The following is a 21,234-nucleotide window of genomic DNA, read 5'->3' on the forward strand; positions in this document are numbered from 1 at the left end:
ATGAAATAGAAGGGCTAGTATTGGTCAGTCGCAGTTCGCTGTTTGGAGAACTTATTGAGTATAGCTTTGTATATATAATACCTTAAAGTAAGTAATGTTTTTTTTTTTTTTATTATTATTTTTCATACATTTTAAAATTTAGTCTCCATCTCTAAAATCCAGCCAAACGTAAATTGTATCTGGCAAGAAAATAAAAATATAAAACAATATCCCTTCGCCATTGTTCTTCAGTAATTTTCATAAAAAATGGCACTTTTAAAATCTGAGTGATTTGGAATCTGTTAAGAAAGTGACCTAAAGAAATCCACCAAACAGTCCGGGCACCAAATAACCATACTACTGATAACGTTACCATATTACATACAGTTGCATTACTATACAGATTATTCACATTTTAAACTTCTCCGCAATCCAACCCAATTAGCAGTTCGACGTGCTAAATCCCTTAATATTCATTACGAACTCTCCAATGCTCCTGACCCCAAATCCAAGTTGAAAATACTCCGAAATTGATCCTTACCAGAATCCAATATTCTCAGCTCTCTTCAAATAACACCTAACGATCTCAACAACTATTTCACATGCCATGCTACTGACCCATCAACCTATCCTGAAACTCCAAATAACACCTTCAATCCTGAAAACTTCTTTTTTTCCCACATATCTTACGAAGAAATACTATCCACCATTTTAAGATCCCATATCAACGATCATGGACCGGACAACAGGAATGTTAAATTGATTAAATCCTATCTCCCAGTTCTTATTCCCATCCTCTATCATATATAAAATTTCCTTATATATAATATTTCCTTGCAAAATGCCACATTTCCTTCTCATTGGAAAACCGCTTTAGTTCGACCATTTAATAAAATCCCAAATCCTACTTCACCTAATGACTTCCGCTCTATTTCTCTCCTCTGTACCCTTTCAAAACCGCTAGAACGCCTAGTTCAAAGCAAACCCTCAAACTTCCTAGGAGAACGTTCTCTCATCAATCCCCTCCAGTCCGGCTTTCGACCTAGCCATTCAACACAATCCGCTCTCCTTAATATAACCCACGACCTCCAAACTGCCATGGAACACCAAAACCTAACTATCCTCATCCTCCTGGATTTCTCCAAAACATTTGACACGGTTGAGCACAACATCCTTCTTACCAAACTACGAAACCTTCCTCTATCCAACAGTGCTTCGCGCTGGTTTCAATACTTCCTATCCGATCGCTCCCAGTATGTAGCGGTTCCTGATAAACCTCCATCAATGACTCGACCTCTCACCTGGTGCGTCCCTCAGGGTTCATCGCTATCCCCTACCCTTTTCGCCATCTACATCAATGATCTTCCCATCCTTATCCAGCATTCTCAATATCATTTGTACGCAGATGATTTCCAAATTTACCTTTCCTTTCCACCTTCTGACCTATTAGTTGCGACGGAGAAGATCCAAGAAGACATGAATAGAATTAGCCAGTGGGCACAAGGAAACAAGCTTAAGTTGAATGCAGAGAAGACTAAGGCAATCGTAATAGGATCTGATCACCTCCTGAAAACTATTCCTCTTATTCCAACATTATTCCTAAACGACAATCCAATACAATTCCATCCATACGTTAAAAACCTTGGTGTCACTATAGACCAAACTCTCTTCTAGAAAAACCACGTCTCCGATATTTCCCGTCGTACCTTTTCCACCCTAAAGCGTTTAAATTATCTTCGTCACCTACTTCCTTTGGAAACCCGCAGGCTCCTGGTTACTTCCTTAATATTCCCCACTTTGATTATTGCTGTGTGGTTTACAGGGGTGTCTCTGTGGATCTCGAAGCAAATTTAAAACGGTTAAATAATTGCTTTGTACGATTCATCTTTGGGGTCCTCAGGGACGCCTCTGTCACCCGATTTTATGAAGAGTTGAAGTGGCTTTACCCTTCCTTCCGTCGTAAATATTTCATTGCTTCCTTTCTCTATCAAGTTATCCAATCCCGCCATCCATCGAACATCTCAGATATCCTTCAATTTAAGTCCTCAGTGCATTACCGCAATAACCGCTCACGGCCCTCATACTTATACGTAAATTCACATCGAACCGCAGCCTTTGGTAGACCTTTCCTCATCCGTTCCTCTTCCCTATGGAATTCTATTCTCTCTTTTATTCGTAGTTCTAACACCCTTCCAATCTTCAAATCCCGTATCTTCGACTACCTTCTGTGCACCCAATTCCGGAAGAATAACAATTGAAAGTTTTAAAAAAGCCTTATATATTTTCTGTCTTAGATCTTCGTTTATAATTGTAAATATGTACACTAGCAGAAATTATATCTGTTAATTTATAACTTTTTAGTTTAATTGTATTTGATTTTTTATCATTTTTTTCTTTTATTTACTATCAGAAGTCATCTTATGTTTTATGATATGACAAGTGGTTTCATTTTATTTGTTTTATCATTATTTTATATTTTCTGTTAATTATGGTTGTTTAATTGTATATTTTTAAATTCACTGTATTATTTTATTTTAATGCGTCTTGTATTTTCATCTCTATTTTGTAATTTACTCTAAGGCTCCAAAGCCTAATTTTGACGCCTGTAAATTATTATAAAGGGATCAATCCCAGAATAAATAAAGATTATTATTATTATTATTATTATTATACCACCGCTGTAACGTAGAGGAGAATTAATGTAATGGACGCTTCGGTAGATATTGGACTAACTATTTATTTCATTATATTATTCCAAAACCATTTTTGGTTCAGAATATCAAATTTCTTCGGGACACGTGATTTAAAATTTTAGAAAAGGTCATTTTTTCTCATGATAATCTAGAGCAAAAACTCTCAATTCAATATTTTGAGAATGGACTCCAAAAACATATAATAGAATGGGACCCTAAAATGTTACAATATCAGAAAAGTTAAAATTAATCGATATATGAGAGCGCGATCTTAAACTTGATAGCATTTTCATTTTCCGCACCTCCGAAAACATATAAAGGAACTTTACATGTTTAAATCCGAAAAGTCGAAATAAATTAACACTTCAGCATTTTTATTTTCAACATCTTAGAATACTAGACACTAGAATACTACACACGTAGTATGTATACTGAGTAAGGTCAGATTTACTATACATCATGATGAAGAACAGTGCAATTATTTACAATATGTGAAAAAAAGCCGTTGTGTGTCATTAAGATATTTTTTGATAAATACTTAGCTCTTAACTGATCATCAATCGTTTCATCAAAAATAATTCAATAATTCAGAAGCTTGATGGATTCTAAGTAACGGTGGAGACGGCATAGATAATAAATATTTCTTGAGTCAATGAGGCCATAAAATGTGCAATGATCTGTCATAGTTGGGGAAGTAAATTAAATGTTAAAATACAATTAATTTCTGTATTAGTTTGTTTCATTTAAAATAATATTTACTGTGAAAATAAAACAAAACAATTAAAATAGAAAAATAGTTAAGATTTATTTTTAAATTTAAGTAATACGATTACTAGGTTATACCTCTTAAGATCAGTAGTTCACAACCAGTGGTCTGCGGACAATAGGTGAGTCGCAGGTGCCGGAGGAATGGGCCGTGGGAGTATCCGACAACACATATTTTTATGAGAATTTGTTGTTAGAATTATTTTATTTACCTTTCCTAATGTTTGGATAATAGCAGAAAGGTTTAACAGCCTAAAGCACAATAAGAGTGACTCGAAATGCACATTTAAGCAACCTTATCTTCTGAAGAGGTCCCACCCCAGTTGTCTTAACACGGGCGTGGAGGTTGGGCGCCCACTGTTCAATTTCAGCTGTCCTCACATTTCTATGGATTAGTTAGAAACCATTACACTAAATAAATATACTTTATAAAAAACTATGTATCTCAGGTATCCAAATTTTCAAAGTTTAAGTAATACCTACTAAGGGCTGTGTATGTTTCAGATGTTGCTGTTTCTCTTGTCATTGGCTGCAATCTTCATCGTCTGGTGGATGTTCATCCCGCCCTACGAATTCATTAAAGTTGGAAACTCAATACCCGGCCCGAGGGCTTATCCTGTATTAGGCAACCTACTCAACTTTAAATTTACTGGTCCAAGTAATTTATTCTTACTTTTTTCATTTAATATTTGGAATAAGAACTGAATTTTGTCATGATAAAGGGCATAATTTGTGCACATTAAAACATTTGCAAGATTGAATCATAAGCACATTTACAATATATTTATATTAAAGCACTGCAGAAATATTTATGAAAAACCTATTCATTTACGGAAATATTAAAGGATTCAATAAATTTCATAATCAGGCGCTTTTATTATTATCTCATATTTGAAATTTTATAACATTTTTCTCCACTATTATTCTAACAGTTAGTATTACAAAATGTGAAATCGGCTGTCTTTTTCGTAACGAATACGAAGAAAAATTTTGATTTAGAAGAGAGGGATATCAAGGATTTATTTGAGAAATTGACAATCCTTTAATTTGGTAAATGGAATTCATCTGGTATATAGGTGAATATCACCCCCAGAAAATTCCTGGACCAGCCAGTGATTCGACCAGGGGAGTTAGGTTGATAATGGGCATTGCGATGCATTAGAAACAAAACTTAAACGTTTAATGAAATTTTTATGGATCCAATTTTAGGATTTTGAACGATATTAGCATTTCCAAGTTAAAGTGGCATTTTCCTTCTTATATCTTCCAACTGCTTCAGGTCAAATCCGATATTCTTTTTGTTAAGACTAACTTTTTATAATGTCTTTAATATCATTTTTAAACTCTATTCCAAATGAGTATAACAGCGTAAAAACGATATAAGATTTTCTAGTCAAATTTGAGTTACAAAGGTTTCTATTAGATTTTTAGATTGTGGACGTGATGATATAGTCAAAACATGAGAAAAAAGAGCTTAATGTGTACGCTGTTGAATTACGTGCGTAAGGTTTAAATAATAGGCACATACTAAAGTAAAATGTTCACTCCTGAACGTAGGGACATAGATATATGCGATACCACGTTTTCTTCTGTTTCTTCAACCGGTTTTCTCCATGTTTCTTCAATTTTATCCCGCAATAATCCCTCTCACACTACATTTAAAACCCGTATCTTTGTCAACACCAACTCGGAATAAATTATAATTATATTAACTTTTTCCTTACCTTTTGTACCGATATTTTTTTAAAAAATTATTTATCTAATTTATAACTGAAATAATGCTTTAACACGAGCGAATGCGATGTGATATAAAAATAATGGCGTGCAGGCATGAAGGTTAAGGTCATGCAATAATACCTCTTCATAGAAATTGGAACTTGAAAATAAATTTAAGTATCTATTCCAGCTTCTTCATCTTCTTGCATTTGATAAGTCTTATGTTGAAAATGTTTAAATTAGTGGGTTTGTGTGTATAGTAAGTGTGTCGTAAAATCATTTATATAATTAATTAATTATTGATGTTTGTACCTATGGAGTTCGTAAGCCTTTGAGTAGGTTTTTGTTACTGATTTAGGGAGAGCGTTGTTAATAAGTTATTGAACTTTCCACCTGTACCGATATCAATATTTATTTTAAATGATAATGTATAATTAATTAATAATAATTATTTGGGCAACTTTATCATTACAGTAATTAATTTTAAGAAAACATCAAGTTAATTTTTTTTTCCATTTCAATAGTAGATAGATCCTAGAATAATTACATATGCACTTTCATATAACAGGTATTGACATGATCAAGGAAATGAATCAAATTCGTAAATAATGGCATAGTGAGTTTGAAATAAAAAAGGATAAAATAATAATCTTTGTAAGTGATGTTAAAGCTAGGATTAAAAATTGATCAGAAAGTTTTCATTTTTTTTTTTTTTTAAATGTACTTATGACTGTAGATTTTATTTATTTTTACGTAGAAAAAATATATTTAATGAGTTACATTATAGGTGCACTGAAGCATTGGGAACATTATACAAAAATCTATGGAAACACATTTAGAGTCTGGCTCGGTCCACATCTTCAAATTTTCACTATCGAGCCGGAAGATATTCAAGTAAGTGGAATTCGTTAATTTTCCTATGTATTTATTTAAAATAAAATTCAATAAATTACGTAACATCTTAAAATCCAATGTCTATATCACATTTAAGTTATTTATTTTTAATTTATACAGGTTGCCCCAGCATATATATTTCCCTTGATTTTTAAACATTTTATTTTTTTTTCTGACCTCCTAGAAAAAATAATAACAAACAATTAAATATATACAAATGAAAAATGTATGTACATATGTAGGCAAACTAAAACATCTTGTTTTGCCTGTATGGCATTGTAAGATAGGCTGCCGGGTCCGCTGAAGGCGGTGTCCATCGATGTGGTATGTGTTTGCATGTAGCTATAAATTTTACTTTATTTTTACAATATATTTAATAGTAGCATGTGGTCTATCATTTGAGGGAATTGCTAATTTCCTAACCTTTTCCAGGAAACCCAATTCTGGAATTTTCTGTGAGATGGGAAATTTCTTTTTTACTTATTCCAATAATAAATCAGATTTTAAGAAGAATTCGTATATTGCACTTTTATGATCCAATGTACCATAAAAGCGTATATTGGAGAAAACGCAAATTTTTTTTTTTCCAGTTTTCGGCGATTTATGGACCAACAGAGCGGAAAATTCAACAAACCTGAAGAACAAAATTATTCTAGCATTCAATATCCCGGTTATCATATCCGTTTATTTCCTGTGGGGGTTCCTATCACCCAAGATTTAGATCTACTCCTTCACTCCCGTGACCAATCAGCCCATGTTCCTTGAAACTAATATTTTTTTTCCAAAACACTGCAGGTCTGAACAATTTCTCAATGTAATGGAAGATATCAACTGTCAACATTTTTGTGCTTAGCCCTCAAACACTTATAACACTCCATTCAGTTATTGTTTTTTTAAATTAATTTTAAAAAAGTTAAAAAAAAAAGACTAGGAAAATTTTAGTTGAGGAAAAGAAAAAACTATTTCTAATTGTAAGTATTATTGATTTCCTCAATTTTGTTTCAAATTTATGCTACAGCTTGAAATTTATCGTTTTTTTGTATTGTAGCACAAATCATTCGATTTTTTGTTTTTTAAATGATAAATTAAAGTTTTAAATTCAGTTCAAAATAAATCATTATGAAAACAATAATTAAAAAAAATGAAAAAAAAGTTCGTTGATCGAGGATTTTGGTATGTTTATAGTGGCAAACATTCTGGGGACTATCTACGGAATTCAATGCTTCCTCCTTCAAATTTAGAAAAAAAGAATGAGGATTTCAATTATCTAGATAAAGATAATCTATGACGTTGATTTGTCATGCTTAATGCTCTACAATGTTATACCTCTTTTTGGCACAATTGTTCTAGTTATTTATTTTTTTTTTTATTTCATCTGTTTTTTACAGCAACTGAATGTTGTGTTCTAAATGTTAGGATTCAAAAATTCCTAGCTGATAGTCCATTAGGACCACGATACATTGAGAAGATTATATGATCTACAGTTCTCTGAAATAAAAATTAAGAAATAAAATTCTTCAAGATACGTATATTGGTTAAGTATTGAATGCACTAGAGATCTGGAACTTTCTAATGATGGTGTAGATATGGATGATTCGGCAGACAATGATCACTAGGGATAGGATTTTTATGTGCTAAAAAATCCGAAATATGTACATAAATATGTGCTAATAAATTGTCAAATATTTAAAAAATATATAAATAATATGTATTTATAAATTTTGTATTTTTCAACAAAATAAATTACTAATTATTAGTAATTTTATAACTTAAAAAAAGTTACATAAATATGTATTTATTATATATTATATGAATAATATTTTAAAGAAATTATGTTAAAATATGTACAAAAAAAGAGCTGTTCAATAACAAGACATTAATTAGTAATTGTAATTAAACTAATTGATTAATAATTACTCAGAATGAATTATGAACAAATTATAAGTGAAAATAAAGATTAATCCTTATTAAAAAGAAAAAAAAACTTTAGAAAAATATTTAAAACTTTGAAAAAAATCAATTATTCAGCAGGGTCAGCTACAAAATTATTGCAGATTAAATGCATTTTTAAATTTTCAAATAAAAATCTTCGTCGGTTTGACCGCAGAATGGACTTGTACCGGCTAAAAGATCTTTCAACATTTACTGATCTTATAGGGGCGTAGTTAAATGAAGCTATTTTCATTGCATCTAGTTCGGTATTCTGCATCACCTGGGCGGCTGTGTCATCATTTGTTGTAATAAGGAATAAGACCCTAGCTCTTTTTAATAGTTCTGAGAAATTCTCGATGTAATTCTGTGTGGAAATTTATTATTGCCACTGCTTTTAATTTGTGTTCAAAGGAAGATATAGAATTTGTACGCACTATTTATGAAAAATGCTAAATTTCACTTTTAAGTTTCTTGCGTTCTCTTGAATATTACGTTGTTGCTGAAAAAAATGCATTTACAACTGAACAAATAATTTAAGGAAATATGTGATTCAGGACAAAATACCTAAAAATATGTTAAAAATAACAAATATTTCAGAAAATATGTGATTTACAACAAAATATGTAAAAAAGGCCAAGTATTTAAAAATATGTGAAATAAAAATGGCTTCTTTTGGCCAGAAATGTCTTGAAACATCTATAATTAGTAAGGAATCGAAGATATCATGGTCAGGTAAAAATATGTGAAAACATAAAAATCCTATCCCTAGTGATCACTATGAGGTAAGTTGAGGATTAGTGTGAAATAGTTCAAGCAGCAGGTTTCATCGAATTCCGTCAACTACTTTTTCTTTGGCATCCGAAAAAATCCTTTCGGGATATTGCTATATTATCCCATAGATTTTTATTCACAAACAAGAAATCATTAACTATATAGGTAATACCGATCCAATAGATATCATCTCTATATAACCTTTCTATCCGCCCCAAATTATTGATTAACATGAGTATACTCAGACCAGCCCTCTTCTACGGAGAACCTATTTTGGCTAACACAGCACCCACAAACTCTAATGAGAGAAACTCTAGCAGTTTCAGAGTAGTATCCTGAGACGTATTGAGAAACATTCTTCATTACAAAGAGCGGTCTACCGACAGTGATAAAAGTAATCAAGTTCTTTGATAGCCTCAAAAGGAATCTCCCAAATGCGGCAAATACACATTAACAGTCTCAGGCTCGACTGAGAACAGTTAACCTACTCATTATACCACGAAGTAAAAGGGACTGATTGTTTTAATTATTTTTTAATTAATTATCGTTTAAAATTGACGATTTCGAGGTAAAGCATGCATTGTTTAACAAATGAGTTTAACTAAACCTAAAACAAAACAAAAGAACAAACAAGAGTAAAGAATATTCTTGGAATAGTAAAAACTAGTAGTTTTGGGTAAAGATAAAAAAGTCTTTCTGGAATGAAAGTTCATTGCTATTGTTTTGACTCATTGCTTGTTAATTTTATAGTTAATGGTATATTTATATGTAAATAAACAATTAAAAAAGAATTATGCTAGGGAGATTTTTTTTAAACACTCCTCTCTACGAAGTGCCTTACATCTTTTTCTAAAACTTAAAATTAAGGTAGGTTTAAGTAGCTGACAAATTGAATTTCAGTCTTCATAATAGGAATATAAAATCATTTAATACAATTAGCTTTTTTATAGCTATTCAATTATGGATAGAACTTCAGGTTAATGTAGAGTATTTAGCGAGTTTAATTTGATTTTAACATGATCAAATAAGCTTTAAATGCATTATCATTGTATATTAAACTATAAAGTTCATTACTGCAGACTTTGAATGTTTTATCTAGTATTTTTACACTATGATTTTGCATATTTTATATTTTTTACCGCACGTTTTCGTTGTTTTTTTTCACTGTACTAAAAGTAATACTGTTTACAATTTAAAATATTTTAGTAAAATTATTCCTAAAACTGTTGATGTGAGAGTGTCTTTATAATTACTTCTTTTTTAGGTAATTTTTTCGAGTAAAATAACAACAAAATCGAATTCATACAAAGCCTTAGAATGTTGGTTGGGTACAGGACTCCTCATCAGTAATGGTATGAAAATCATCAACAAGTATTATCACCATAAATAAAGTAGATAAGATATATTGATATTTTTAAAAAAGATTGTTAACAGATTATTAATTTATTAATCTTTTTATACTTTAGTTTTAGAGTACCAACACAAAACTGAAATTGATAAGAGAACAATTATCAAATGAACTGAGATTCAAAAAAGTACTAATGTTCTACTTCTCTCATCAAAATTCACTTTAGAAAGGAAAAAAAATCATATTAAATAATCTAACCAGTATCTCTTCATAGTTCATTTGTACTTAAAAAAATATCTTGTATATACTTCCACTTAAACGATTTCCTTATCACTTTGAAGGCAAAGTTCAATGCAATTTTTTTTTTTTTTTACTGTATCTTCGCTAATATTGGTCCGATTAAAATTGTTTTAAAATGATATTATGTATCATATGAGCATCTGGAACGTTCCGAGAGATTTATAGTTAATCATAAGAATAATAAAAAGAAAAGTGCAAGGATTCCCTAAAGAAATTAGGGAAAATATTTTTATAACAAGGGTAAAAAGTTCAAAGACCGCAATATTGCTGATACTTCGTCTTTTTTTTTTGTTTGTTTTTTATGATTCAATTGACTTTCTACTGATTATATATAATATAGACTTTCAGAGTTAAAAATCATTTTTTAATAAATAAATAACATTTTTTTCCTATTTTTCTTAGAAGGTTCATAATTTTGTATGTACATGGAAGACACATGAACACCCAGTGGGATGTATATGAAAAGCTTAAGAGCTTTAAGAAGAAAATCCCATGCAACTGGCCGCTTGTAGACGAGAGAGTTGAAGCTTCAAATTTAACTGCTTTGAGACTGCAGCGGCGCCAGTTCGATTGACTTTTATTTGAATATCGGTTCCACAAAATGAAAACTTGATTTTTCATTTTTTGGAAATATGTTGCTTTTTGAAAAACTGTATCTCAGGAACTATTTAACCTAGACTCCTTAATTAGGGGTGATCATTTGGTACCTTAATTTGTGATCAACCAAGTTTTAAGTATAATGGAAACCGAATGAAATACGAGCGAAAATGTTTCTTTTTCTTGAATAAAATGAACAAATAAACGGGATATACACCTTAAATAATTCAATATCTACTTTTAAAGTACATTTACTCTACCATTTGTGTAGCCTAGATAAAAATTGAACCATATACTGACAAAAAAAAAACTTTTTTTTAATTAAAAGAACTCAAAAATTAATTCTTTGTAACTTTTGGTAGGTCACCATTTTGTACCCCCCTCCAACCATGGTTGGTAGAGTCATGAAGTTTGACTGGAACCTATATACAGTTTTTCATCAAAGTAATCTAAAATTGAGGTGAAATTACTTCGTTTTATTTTCAAGGACTCATGGACTAAACTGAAAACATATTATGTTTATGATGGTGTCCAATTTCGGTACAAAGGCTTGGGAGGAGTCAAATGCCTTGAAAAAATGTTAAACAATGTGTGCATCAGTTCAAGAAATAATCTCGACACAGACTAATAACTCAAAATGTGTTTTTGAACTGAGAGAGCTCTAAAACAATTTATTAAAAACCAGATTCTGAAATATTAACCTGATTACATCTTCCTTACTTACATACCTACCCTTTGTAGAGGTAAGAATTGTAGGAACTGAAAATTAGTTTTTCTTGGTTCTACAGACATCTTATTTATTAATAATATCTTCACAAACAATGATTGTAAACACTTAATCTTAAAGGCATAAGATAGGACAAAATAATTAACAGTTTTGTATTTAATAGTTTTAAACCATTACTAGATGTACAGTTTCAATTTTGGTAACTAAAATTGGTTTTAATTTAACATTTAGGGAAAAAGTTAATTTTTTAAACTGTAAAACATCATAAATAACCAAAATAAACCTCAAACAACACATTTGATTCAGGAAATTTGTGGCACCAGAGGAGGAAAGCAATCACACCAACATTTCATTTCAAGATTTTAGAATCTTTCGTACCAATTTTCTATAAATGTGGAATGACTCTAGTAAACTGCCTAAAAGAAAAAGTGGGGAAAACTCCCTTTGATATAACACCTTATATGTCAAACTGTGCTTTGGATGTAGTAGCAGGTAAAATAATTTTATTATTGGATTATTCTTTCTATATAAAGTTGATGAATATGAAAAAAATTTAGACAATCATAAAAAAACAATGCTGAATTTAAATAAAAATGAAGAATGAAAACATATTTATTTAAAATTTTAGTTAATTACTACCTTACGTTACTATAATACTATAACTATTACCTTACGTTAAAATCTAGTAGATTTAGTTGATTTGTAGACAAAATATTTTGGGGAATGGCTGTACTTATTATAATTATTATCAATCAGGCAATGAAACTTAAAAATATATTACTAATTTTACAGAGACAGCTATGGGAACTGAAGTGAAAGCACAAACTAATCCACAGGATGAATATCCTAAATCTGTTTTAAGGTAAATTTTCATCGAACAACATTAATTGATTTCTTATTTGTTATAAATAATTAGAAGATTAGAAAATGAGAGGGGTTGATTTAGGATTTGATGTAGTGTCCTTTGTATTTATTATTAGCCTTCAAAAAATCCAACATCTAGATTATGTTCCAGATTTGTTTCTTCAATAATAAACTAAATATCCCATATTTAAAACATTCTTTACAAACCAATAACCATGCTTCTAAATAACATTCAGATATTCCTCCTGAAATATAAATAAAACAAAAAAAGTTAGTTCATTTCTTCAGCATTTAACATACAAGCTGAAGAAATATATATTTTGGTCCCTTATTACATTATAAGATGTGTAAGGTTGAATCAAGTAGGATTTTCAAAATTTTGGAGTATCAGGATAGTAAAATAGAGGAAGAATTGCTCTCTTCATATAGGTTATTTTAATAACTCACCAAGGATCCCAGCTATGCAAATTTAGAAACCTATTCCAAGATTTGTATGGAGGAGCTGTAATGTGGCTTTCAGAAACCAAATTCTTGTTTTTACTAGTAGGGGGCAGAGTCATATAAATGACCCATAATTAAGTATAGAATATTTCAAGACGAATAGATTAATCCTTCCTGATTCAAAATAATACTAAACCAAAAAGCTACAAACTTGGAGGAGAAACATGGTCTGTGTCACTTATAAGTTATACAAGATTAATCTTTTAAAAAGTTAAATTAAAAATAATTGTTAAAAAAATAATAATAATAATAATAAACAAATATAAATGCCTAAGAGAATATAAATATAGAACATTATATATATGCCTTCTTTTAAAGTAAAGATGATTTTTAGGATGACTAAATTATTGGGAGATAAAATGTACAACCCTTACTTGAATATTCTTGAGCCAATTTACATTCTACTTGGCAAAAGAAAGGAAGAAGCAGATCTTTTAAAAGTTCTATTTACTCTTCCTTTAGAGGTGAGGCAATCACTTTTATCATTAATAGCATATTGGTTGATAATGTATTAAAAATTATTCCAATGTTTCATTTGGAATAGTTACTGAAAAGAAAGGTGAATGAGAAAAATAATTGTTCAAAATCGCCTAAAAATGGTAAGTTTAAACAACAATCATTTTGAATTCAAAGAAATGAACGACACTTAGCCTTAAACTTTATAAATTTATTTTAGGTGGCAAGAAAAATATTGCTTTCCTAGAGTTATTGGCCAAAATAAAAGAAACAAATAATCCAGCTTTCAAAACTGATCAGGACATTAAAGATGAAGTTGTGACATTTATGTTTGAGGTTGGTAATAAGGTGAAATCAAAACCCGACCAAATTTAGATTTACTACATGCCAGTTCAAAGACATATATTTTAATAAGATTAAAAATATTCCTTAATATTTCAATACAACCTATTACAACCTTGAAGTTAATTTTATAAATTCTAATATTTAGGGTCATGACACAAGTACAATGGCACTAAGCTACACTCTTTGGCTTCTTGGACTACATCCCGAAATACAAGTAATGGAAATAAAATTTTGCTTCATAAATAAAAACATCTTTAAGAAAATGATTTACTGATTCATGGAAAAAGTTTTAACAGAATTGTATTTTGTCTAATATTTTTAGGAAGCTTTGTTTCAAGAGGTATCTCAAACCCTAGCAGGGAAAATACCATTGATGGAAGATTATCAGAAGATGGACTTATTAAACAGGGTATTAAAGGAGTCTTTGAGACTTTATTCACCTATACCATTAGTATCTCGAATGATTACAGAAGAAATGGTTTTACCAGGCAGTGAGTATTTATATTTACATTTAGTCAAATTTTAATAATCAGCCAGTCAAATAGATGAATTTGTAGTTTAAAGTTAAAATTAGGGTTAATAGGATCATATCAGGTAAAGAAATCCCCAAGATTCTGCACGAGAAGCAGTTAATGAAGCTTTGAAGAGGAGTATATAAATGTAAAAATGGTGATGGTTTCAGTTCCCTTCCAAATTTTACCGCCATAGATTAGGACTTACTTTACGCTATTATTATACTAAACCTAACTTAAGTCTTTTCAGAGAGTTTCTAAGAATCTGGCTTTTACATACAATTGAATATTTACTCCATTTCCTTTTATGATCCAGCTTCTGACATTTTTAACATTTCCCCATCTTTAATAACCACACTTCCCTAGTAGATGAATGATTCCTCTTGTTCAAGGGTGTTTTCCTTCAGAACAAGTGGGTCCTGATATCCCTCCTTCATGTGAATCTCTTTTATTCCACCAATGTTTGTTCCAAAGTTCAACTTGGTTGATGATTCAGCTTAAAGCATTTAACTTATCCTTAAAATTGTTGAACCCCTATGCAAGAAGACAGAAGAGAACCAAGAGTCAAGATCCTAAAGCCTTCCTCTCAGACCCCATTCGACTCCACATCTTTTTCCTCCAAGTGTAACTCTTATGATTCTGTCAAAAACCAGAACAAAGTGAGTTAGAGAGAACACTTATCCTTGCTTTGCAGCAGACTCGATTTTAATTGAGTTTAACAGTATTCCCTCATATGTAACTTGACATTGTATCCGCTATTTGAACAAATACTAATAATAGGTTTTTTCACAGACTGGTCTTTGTCAATTACCAGTAGCTCAATAATTCACTTTGTTCAGTTACATGTTAACAGAACTTATTAAAATTAATAATGATTAGATGTAAAAGTATTTATTATATACCTTGATTTTGTTCAACTACTTTCCTATAGTTATAACTATAATTTATAATAAATAATTATAAAATTAAAAATTCAAACCTGGAAAAAAAAGAATGATGAGTTTTGACAGATTGGGGTTGTTTTCCTAATGATTTTTGATGTGTCCAGGTCTAATCAGATTTTGTTTCAATTTCTTTTCTTTTTTTTTTTTTTGTCATAAATTTTTCACATGTAAATAAAATTAAAAATAACTATAGGCAAATAATAAATACACACACAGAGTAAATATATTAGTTTGCAAACATTGTAATATACAATATCTTGCAGGTGGATACAGACTCCCAGTTGGCACACAGGTTGTTGTGTCAATGTACGCATTACATAGAAGAGCAGATTTATTTCCAGAACCAGAAAAATTCAACCCTGACAGGTTTCTTAAACCAATAAAACATCCTTTTGCCTATGTGCCATTTGCAGCAGGGCCAAGAAATTGTATTGGTATATAATACAAATTATCTAATTAAATTTAATAATGTCAATTCATTTCAATTAAACTGGTTTCTGTAATTTAAATAATGTGATCAACTGAACTAATTAGCCATTGTTTTCCTCATGAATAATTGTATATAAATTTACAAATTTTATAGTTAAGTGTATACAGTAGAACGAAATACCTTTTTTAATTGTCGAGACTATTCGTGCATTATTTTAAAAAATTAATTAAATTGATTCATTTTAATCAGCCAGGAATACCACATTTATGGTTGATAATTAATAAATAATCTCATATAATAATTTATTTCTCTTCTACTGCCTAAGCAGTTTGAGATTCCTGGAAGGTAAAATCATATCCATTATTACATAGGCAGGTGGCTCTGCTTTGGTAATATATTTATCTTCTCCCATATCTTCCACTATTTTTGCTTAGACATTATCATTATCTAAAACATTTTCATATCAAGAAATTTTTCCCAATAGAAAATTAACAAATCTGATAATATGGACAGATTTATTCTCCTTAACTGAACAAACATCTAGGTTACTTCAATGATATTATTTGTTATATGACCCTTTCTAGTTCTACCTTTGAATCATATTAAAAATTGAATTTCCAATTTTGACTTCCTTCACTGCAGAAGGAAATTCTGTATTCATGCAGACAATGAAAAAAAAATAATGACCTCAGAATTGAAAAGTTTGGCATTTTAAATTTTAGAAATGAAGGAACAAATTTGGTTTCATATCTATCTGTAGCCCAATCTGTTTTTGAGCAGGATCATTGAACCGTTAACCCAATTTTGATGAAATTCTCAGGGATTGTGCAAGTAGTACCAAGTTGGTCCCATATTGGTTCCCTCCACTAGTTTTGCTTTACCATATTAATATTTTTCTTAAAACACCTCTTTCAAACGCAGTTCCTCCCATAGAATTTATTTTAAAAACAAATCATTCAAGTTTTGATGAATGCTTCATTTTATTTGACATGGAAATTGATATGGTATTTAGAGAAAATGTATTCTTTTCTCAGCACATTGAATTATGTGTGGTTTCCATGTAAAATAGTGCGTTATTATGAGTTCTGGTCTAGATTTGTCCAGCAGATGACAGAAATGTTGGTGGCATGTCAATAACTTCTTGCAGGTTGCCATCATTTCCCCATAATGCATCTTTCTGTTAGGGATTGTTTTGAGTAGCACCATCTTAGAGATGGTCTGTTGAAATCTCTTACGAGTATACTATTAGTCTCGATAGTTGCTTCAATGGTGTTCTAGGATAGCATGTTTCCAGGTAGATTAAAGAGGCCAACTTGGCTAAAGAAGTTGCAATTTGTCCATGCCTCAACAAAAAAGTTTGTCTTTGGCTTCCATTTCACAGTGAGTATATTGGGTTTTGTGATCAAGTTGTTCCTTGTACCAAAGACCATGCCAGAAGCTATTTGTTGTGATCTTCTTAGTGTAGTTACAGAATAACCATTCAATTTAAAATATTGGGGGAGTTTTTGCTATTCCTGCTTCAATAATAAAAAATATATTTATAATGACTATTTCATTTATTTTCATGAGTAGTTTATTTTCATTTCATTCATGAATATTTCATTTGCTTCATGAAGTAGCGAAAGACGTTTTGTTTAGACTACAAAATTTATATCTCACTAGGGCCTCCTGCATTTTAGGAAAGTAACCATAGGCAAGTGTCCAAACTTCGAAAAGAACTTTTTTGTGGTGGGAAGTTCAAAGACATTTTCGTTGGTCAGCACGAGTTAACAATGAATCTTGTGTAGATCCTTTAGATTACATAATAGGGGGAACCCCAAGCAAGTGATCTACATAACCCTTTCAAGGAGAGTATAGTAATCGGGTAAATATTTTGATATTCAGTTTATACATACATCTTAGAACCCTCTGAGTTTGGCCATTAGTCTGCCTGTCTCTGAATATGTCTGTGCCACAACTATCTTCAATAGGTTGGTTAATTTGGTTATTTTTATCTACCAAAGCCCATTAATTTTATATGTAGCAGACATTCCCAAGAAAAAAGTCATGAAGAAATGAATACTTTATTTCTCACATAACTCAAAATGTATAAATTTTATGGTATTCAAAAAAATTGTTTAATTCGAACCAATATTAGTAAAGATACAACCTATTGAAGTTTGTACTCTTGCTTTGAAAATAATGTTTCCCATTGTAACCCGTTCATTTTTGGGTTTATTACTTTTTGGAATAATTTGAAATCTATATATCTCCCAAAACATTCCAGATAACCGTTCATAAAATGTCAAATAATGATAGCAAATAATAATTAAATAAGAATAAAATATTAATTAGTCCAATACAGCAAGAATTTATTGCATTGGCCTCAACAGCCAAAGAGATAAGGAAAGTTTTGTAAGCGGACATAACAGAATGACATATTGGACAAATGTCCAATAAAAGTGGACTTAATGGATAACATTTTATTATCTCTCCTATTTATATTTATAATTTCTATTGTTTAAGAGCCATTTTTCTGATATATACTAACACTTTTAATTATATTTAATACAATTTCTTTTATATATAGGTCAGAAATTTGTAATGCTAGAGCTTAAGGTTATAGTTTCCCTGGTAGTTCTGAACTTCAAGATACACTCCATCAATAAAAACTTGAAGCTAACACGTGAGATTCTTCTCCGTTGCTTAAATGGACCTCATATCACCTTAACTAGTAGAAAATGATGTTCACATTATTTTCCATGGAATATTTGACTAAAAATATTATCAAAGAAACTAGATGTAATCATTGAAAAACAAACATTGTCTCTCCTTATAATAAAAAAAATATATATATATGTTTCAAATTTACATGTTCTTCCTAGAATTCGAAACCCTCCTATTACCACATCTGTTCACAATCAAAACTATTCACAATTCTTGCTAACTAAGGAATTTAGAAGAAGCACTGAAGAGCACAGTGGCTCAACTGAAGACTAAAATATTTACGTTGGATATAATTACATAGAGCACAGCTTGCAGAAATTGCAAGTTGATCAACTTGTAGCAGGAGTAAACACATGTCCAAATAATATGCCACCACTGAAAATTTCCATAAAGCCAAGGTAATTAATATCCATATAGGTATAATAATAAATAAAAGGTAAATTCGGATGACTTTTAAATTAGCTAGATTCTAATAACTAAATTAAATGCACCATTTTAAATATAAAAGATAAAACTGATATGCCAAACTATTTAATCGCAAGAGCCATCCTTCCAACCATCTCTCCATCTCTCTTTAACTCTACTGCAATCATATGGTGGTTTCCCCAGTTTTTTGTTCACCTTATTGTGCAGTTTACAAAGCCATTGGGACAGCTTTTCACCTGATTCAGTCTCTGGAGGCATTTCTTTTAAGCTGAAAGAAATTTACTAATATTATTAATATATTAATTAAAAATTGGTGTTATGATTATATGTATGTGCTTAGAACAAAATAACACCATTTCAAATTTAATCTTCTAATTAAATCTTCTATAATTTGGTTTGGTATATAAAATAATAACACTGCTTTCTTAGGTTTACATTTAATATTATACATGTATAATTATAATTGCATAATAGGCATTAAATTGAGCACATAAGAATACTGGATTCAATTTAATAAGAAACAATAAAAATCACTAAAATAATCAGGATTTTAAAAATTATTTTTCACATATAATTTCTTTGATAAAGCTCTAAACTTTAACTAACTCAAACTATTCAAGATACAAAATTTTTAAATACTAAATAAGCAGAAGTATTCAAAATTATTCACATAACCAAAAATAGTGTTGTAGAAATGAGATTTCTAGCATAAACAAGGAAATAGTAGTGTTACCATGTTATAAAAAAGGAATGTACTAAATCAAAAACTCTTGGAGAAAACTGAATATTATTGCTGTGGTACACACACTTGCTACACCCAGCTTGAGAACTTCAGAAATAAAGTGTCACTTTACGTCCTAAATGTACGAAGTCATCTAACCTTCTCCATTATTCTTGTGTTACTATTGGCCAAATTATTTTATGAGTAAATTAAGGTTCGGATATAACTGTTTAAATTGACAAATTATATTCATAGTACCTTAGCGGAATCAGACAATAAACATCTGACAAAATAATAAAATATGCATAAGCTCCTTTTTTGGGAAAAAAAAATCCATAGTATAAATTGTTCTATATAATGTTTTACCATGACAAAGTTTAATATAGAAGGAGAAAGGAAATTTTCCAACTCAACTACATATTTAAATATTTAAAATTATCATCAAGAATTAATATGATTGATTTACTCACTCTTCTTGAAAATCCTTGGCACAGATACTACATGGATAGTACTTAGCAAGCATTCGAAACAAGCAAGCTATTTCATGTCTTTCAGTTGCTGTAGGATTTTCTGGAAAATATGCAGCTATGCTATGCATCAAACCCCATGCAGCAATACCTTGTAACAAATATAAAGGTAAAATTCTATAACGGTTATAGGTTATCATAAATGAATAGGAAAAATTAACAAGATCTGGTAAAATCTAAATAAATATTCTCTTTATAATAAAAGTGGACTGTATAAGTCTGTAACAACTCACATACAGTATATCAAACACGAGTGCCTATGAAGTTGAACTTTTAAATGGTGATGTTTTGGGCTGGTTTTCATAGAAAACTGTATTATCTTTATCTTAATATATAAAAGGAAAGATACCAGTCACTAAGTTATTGATCGCTATATCTCAAAAACAACAATGGCTATAAAGCTGAAATAATAATTTATCAATCTAAAAAATATAATAATAATTTTCTTTATTCAAATAAATGGTGTTTCCCCTTATGCTGCAAATGTACAATTGGTAAAGTTTCAAAACATTAGAATTCTGAGTGATTAGAAAAAAAAAAAATAAACAACTCTAGTGAGGAACACAATTTTCACTTGCCATCTAACCTCGAGTTTAAATTAATCCTCACTCCCTTTTAGAACAGATATTATTTACTGTGGTAATACTTTTCCTAAATAATTTTCTAAGTAAGCCTTTCAGTTAATATATCCACTAATACCAATTTCAACAGCAACTGAAAAGTACTTTTTGTATTATTTCAGGTTCCAGATTTTAACATTTCCTTTAGCAAAAAAAATATAACTGTTACTAAAATTTACATCCTGCTCTTTACCATTTACTCAATGCTGGATTTTTATGCAATAAATATTGAAAACAGTAAAAATGATTTTGTAAGGTTAGTCATCCTGTCAACTGAAAGGATCAAATATATATTACACACACACAAAGATAAGTGAATTTTTTTTTTTAATTATTTATTTATTGTAATTTACAACTGTACAAAATAATACAATAAGTAAATATGTAGTATGTTTCATATACACTTGAAAATCTTGGGAAGGAACCACCCATTGGTGGTACTTCAAACATTAATTTAAAC

The 21,234-nt window shown here is 30.1% G+C and overlaps 2 protein-coding genes across 3 annotated transcripts in view; one reads left to right on the plus strand and one right to left on the minus strand.

The window, feature by feature from the left end:
* Positions 1-40: 40 nt before the first annotated feature.
* LOC106685864 (cytochrome P450 4C1) lies at positions 41-18,574 on the plus strand. Its single transcript, XM_014428830.3, has 13 exons — positions 41-87; positions 3,942-4,095; positions 5,941-6,047; positions 10,015-10,102; positions 12,029-12,214; positions 12,515-12,584; positions 13,422-13,551; positions 13,632-13,686; positions 13,764-13,879; positions 14,034-14,102; positions 14,211-14,379; positions 15,608-15,778; positions 18,344-18,574. Exons 2-13 carry the CDS (start codon positions 3,942-3,944, stop codon positions 18,496-18,498), a joined length of 1,470 nt encoding a protein of 489 aa, XP_014284316.1. The 5' UTR covers positions 41-87; the 3' UTR covers positions 18,499-18,574.
* A 421-nt stretch (positions 18,575-18,995) lies between these two features.
* The window catches only part of LOC106685865 (Evr1_Alr domain-containing protein Alr), a 6,885-nt gene continuing 4,646 nt past the window's right edge, over positions 18,996-21,234 (minus strand). For both annotated transcript variants that reach the window (XM_014428832.3, XM_014428835.3), the window contains exons 4-5: positions 20,098-20,245; positions 18,996-19,174 (exon numbers count right to left, since the gene is read on the minus strand). In XM_014428832.3, coding sequence (XP_014284318.1) covers positions 19,012-19,174; positions 20,098-20,245 — 311 coding nt within the window. In that variant the 3' untranslated portion in view covers positions 18,996-19,011. The remainder of the gene's footprint in view (positions 19,175-20,097; positions 20,246-21,234) is intronic.

The sequence above is a fragment of the Halyomorpha halys genome, unplaced genomic scaffold (genome assembly GCF_000696795.3).
Source record: "Halyomorpha halys isolate HHAL.00 unplaced genomic scaffold, Hhal_1.1 Scaffold749.1, whole genome shotgun sequence".
Classification (NCBI taxonomy): domain Eukaryota; kingdom Metazoa; phylum Arthropoda; class Insecta; order Hemiptera; family Pentatomidae; genus Halyomorpha; species Halyomorpha halys.